The sequence below is a fragment of the Cydia pomonella genome, chromosome 4 (genome assembly GCF_033807575.1).
Source record: "Cydia pomonella isolate Wapato2018A chromosome 4, ilCydPomo1, whole genome shotgun sequence".
Lineage (NCBI taxonomy): Eukaryota > Metazoa > Arthropoda > Insecta > Lepidoptera > Tortricidae > Cydia > Cydia pomonella.
In genome coordinates, this window is record NC_084706.1 from 18,573,121 (window position 1) to 18,577,420 (window position 4,300).

The 4,300-nt window shown below is 36.3% G+C and overlaps 1 protein-coding gene across 1 annotated transcript; it reads right to left on the reverse strand.

Annotated features, from left to right (window-relative positions):
* Window positions 1–227: 227 nt before the first annotated feature.
* Window positions 228–3,688, reverse strand: LOC133517226 (uncharacterized). Its single transcript, XM_061850442.1, has 3 exons — window positions 3,262–3,688; window positions 1,510–1,661; window positions 228–984 (listed from the first exon to the last, which is right to left on the reverse strand). The coding sequence occupies exons 1-3, from the start codon at window positions 3,366–3,368 to the stop codon at window positions 260–262; spliced, it is 984 nt and encodes a 327-aa protein (XP_061706426.1). The 5' UTR covers window positions 3,369–3,688; the 3' UTR covers window positions 228–259.
* Between the last annotated feature and the right edge of the window lie 612 nt (window positions 3,689–4,300).

Genomic DNA, 4,300 nt, shown 5'->3' on the forward strand with positions numbered 1-4,300 from the left:
AGAGTGACTTCCGGGTGGACGCAGAAGAAAATATCGAGTGGTGGATGGTAAGGCTGAGGAACCATCATTCCACCTCCTTGTATCTTCCCAACACGGTCGGCTTTAACGCTTTCTGTCACAAGCACCATGTTCTAGATTTTCGTTCATCTGTGCCATACCATATACGTTTGTATCATTATAAGATGTATAATCTACCAAATTAGACGGAGATAATATTAATACACACCTGGTTGTAAAATGTTTATTCCAAATCTCAACTTTAGCGAACTTCAAAATACAATTCCTTTAATTCTTTTAACATATTATCCTGATCTACAAGGAGGTTTTTAACAGTTTCTAAATGAGATGTTAAACATAGACTTTTGTTAGATATTTTTAAATTTCTTTCACATTCAACAGCTTTCGGTATATCCGCATTATATCCATAGCAATCACTGTTATTCCCATCGCCCAAAAAATTATTAAGCAACATTTCACTAACGCTCGGATTTACGAGGTTTTTTGAGAATGCTTCTCCGTTTTTATGGTGCATTTCACATTTTATTTTGAGTTTCACGTTTATATTTCTAAGATTGCGCAATTCCTCGGTAGTAGCTGCTAAGTTGTTCTCTACAATGTTTAGTTTATTTCTCAGAAATCTATTGCGTTGTTTAAGTTGCGCGCATTGATCGCGCGCGTTGCAATAGTCTACATAGTACTGGCCACAAGCGAGCAGTATAGTCTTGAGTTCCTCTATGAACGGCATATCTTTAGGAATTTCATTACGCATTTTCTGTAGTTTTTGATAAGCCATATGGATAAAGTTACTAAGAAATTGCACATCGTTGTTGATATTGTAGTTTTCTATTCGCAATTGTTGTATCAAACTAAGATTTTCGGCGTTACTCTTCGATAAGCACAATGATTCATTTCGGATGTTTTTCAGTTTATTCATGAGATGTTCCGTTTCTTTGTTTTTTGCTGACAATACTATTTTTGCCATATCTAAAAAATAAATATGAACTCCTTTTAAAGCTAAAGTAGGTAAGTATGTAGAGTTAACCTACGTAACTTGAATGAATAGCACTACCTACCTTCACTTATTTTGGTCAATACTCCTAGTGTAAATTTATTCCACAGCCGAACGTGACGCGTTTGCGTTAAGTCTCATTTTGTATGGGATTTTAAGTTTCCAAAACGTCCCGCTTGGCGCGCTGTTTGTTAATCGCATACAAAATGAGACTTAACGCAAACGCGTACACGTCACGTTTCGCTATCGAATAAATTTACACTAGGGGTTCCTCTTGGAAGAGACGAAATGTCATGCGTACAAGTATCATCCAACTATCGTGGAACCTGCTTAAGAATTAACTACATACCTACGCTCAAGATTCAACTTTTTGAACTATGTACTCGCTAGCTTCGCTACTTAAATTTTGGGGTATTTTGCTTGCTCAGGTGTTATATTAGCACGTGGGGTTAAACAACAACTTTGCGCCCTTGTAAAACGAATACACAACAATTACTCACTGCAAACGGTCCTAAGGTGTTCTTTAAGTTTTTTCAGCTGTCTATTTTCCATATCAACTTCTGTTGCATTACTGTTCTTTTTCAAAAAAACATCGATATTTGCATCATTTTTATTCATTGGATGCTTCATTGCCTCAGACTCCAATCTAAACCTTGAATAGGAATCGGTATATTTTAAATTACCACACCAAATGATTAATCATCGATGGCATTGGTCGACGCCAACATTGAACAGTCAACGTCGATCGATAGCTTCTACTAGACCAGAGGGCCTACCGCGAACCACGTTCGACGTGTTGGCTCTCTGTCACACTTGTGAATTCGTTCGTAAGTGTGACAGAGAGGCAACACGTCGAACGTGGTTCGCGGTAGGCCTTCTGGCCGCGTAGCCAACGTTACAATCGTTGACGGTCCGTAGCGTATCGTAGCTATCTCATTCTATCACTCTTCCATATTAGTGCGACTGTGACAGTTGAGTTTCGTTCGCCACGGAGCGTGAACGATATGCACGTCGCGGCCAGTTGATCGATCGATGTCGATCTTTATACCATGACATTACATACTTACTTCATTATTTTATTATCTATTGCTGGCAGTGTGAAAAATTGACTTATTGTTTAATCTATTTTAGTTTAATTTAAGTTAATGTAGTTTAATAATTAATTAAGTTAATTTAAGGTAGTCTTATGTAGTACAAATTTTATGTAAGTATTATAAGGACCCATTTGCATGCTGTCAAAAACGGCTAAAAAGGCTAGGACATGTAACTTATTGTAACACCTTTTATTTAAACCCTTTTTATGTGCAAATAAGAGATAATGAATTATGATGGTATCGAACTATAGACGCTATCACACCAATTGATCGCTGACATCAATCGATTGGGTGGTATTACCCTTAGACATACATAAGGAGGTTAATATGTTTATTAGTCTATGTATGGATGTTTCTTCCTTTGTGGCACTCTAAGAGACCAAACGTGTGGACCGATTTTGGTGATTCCTACGTCAATCGATTTGTATTTTAACTGTACGAGTGACTTGAAAACAGACTTATATAACGAAAATCAGTCGCCATGGCAATATAACGAACATATTGTGAAAAAGACAAAAAAATCGTTGTACTTACGGAGTTAAGTGCAAACGATATAACGACTTAAAGTTACACTGTCGGGTTTTTTATGTTTTCAATTTACTTGTTACAAAGTTAACTGAGCACAGTGGGGATTGTTAGGGCACTCACTATTAGGCGCACTGACGCCGCAACCGGATGCAGTGGCAGTGTGACAGCCACCTTACTTTTATGCATAATATGGAGTATAGTTGAAATTAAATTAATTGCACCACTGGTACCCGTAAGTAGTACAATAATCTCTGTTATGATTGCGTTTGTGTATAAATATAACGTCATGACAATCATATCATAAATAATACAACTAACACAAATAACACATAAGATAAAAGTATCTAGTATGATTGGTTTTGGTTAAAACTTTAAAGATCATTTATTCATCGGGAAAATTATGCCGTGTATTTTCTGTTTATAATGTTTTCTTAAATGTTCTTAAGTACCTACTCAAAAGAACAGACTTCATATATAGTTCGCGCACAAGTTCCGAGTAATGTTAGTGGAGCCCCCTACGGGTCCTACGCCCTCGCGGAGCACATGTTGCCACTGCCGCATCTCCACATACTTCGTGCGCGAACTATATGTAGATTCATTGTATAATATACAGCTGATTTATTTACTTACTTTTGTATTTCTTTTGCTATTAAAATAAGAGCATTCCGCATAGCATCTCCAGTACCGTTTTCGTTGTGAAAATTCGTTGAAGAGTAAAGTTTCATGTTGTTATTCATTTTTGCAAATAGATATTTGGAGCGGTTATCTATCCACTCACTATATAATAATAAAATTTCAAAGTAAAAATATACTTTCTATAAATTCTAATTAACCTGACTTTTAATTTTGATAGTTGACCATAGACATATAACATAAACTGTCAAAACGTGTCAATGCACCTATATGTAATGGTATAAGGGTGCCGCCAAACATGCGGCCGAGTGCCGAGCCGCCTATTTCATACATTCAAATATAGTATTTTGTACAAACGCAAGCACTCAGCAAGCTTCGCTGCTTAAACACGGTACTCGGCTGAAAAGCCTGATTATATCACTATCATATACAATATTTTTTCTGCGCGTCATCTAAAATAATACTTTTTTTACTATAAAACATTTCATAACATTGCGGGGTTGCAAAATACATCGTATCGTAGCCACGATGTATCTTAACAATATTTATGCTAGTTTTAAGGTACGTATTTATTTATGCCTGAAAATAAAGTGTTTAAAGCAAGTTTAAAGTCACAATAAACGTCAAATTTCTATGACGCTAAAACTTAAAGATAATTGAAATGTGCAAAAGGGAGGCAATCATGTAACGTGACCACTTTTGAGCTCCATAGCGGCTGCTAGCGGTCGTTTGAATATATACCAAAACGTAAGGTTAACGGACTGGTACATACGAAAAGCTGTATTCAGCGGTGGCAGCATGGTTGCATTATTACCTCCTGTCACTATGCCTGCCACTTTCGCACTTAGACATTTGTTAGATATGGTGACAGACGATAGTGCGACGAGGAGATGCGGTGGGTGATTATATCTTGGAATATACTGTTACAAAAGCAGATTAGTTACGCAATCTCATTTTATTTTTTATTAAATAGGTAGTAATAAAGACAATCTTGTATATTCTAGATCTATGGAAAACATGACTTTTTATTATTATA

Bases quoted from the DNA above. Each gene is read 5' to 3' on its own strand.
- LOC133517226 (XM_061850442.1), bottom strand. From the start codon at position 3,368: ATGAATAACAACATGAAACTTTACTCTTCAACGAATTTTCACAACGAA. The intron at 1,662-3,261 runs GTAAGTAAATAA...TTCCTATTCAAG, and splicing joins ATAGCAAAAGAAATACAAAA to GTTTAGATTGGAGTCTGAGG. The intron at 985-1,509 runs GTGAGTAATTGT...TTTATTTTTTAG, and splicing joins ACACCTTAGGACCGTTTGCA to ATATGGCAAAAATAGTATTG.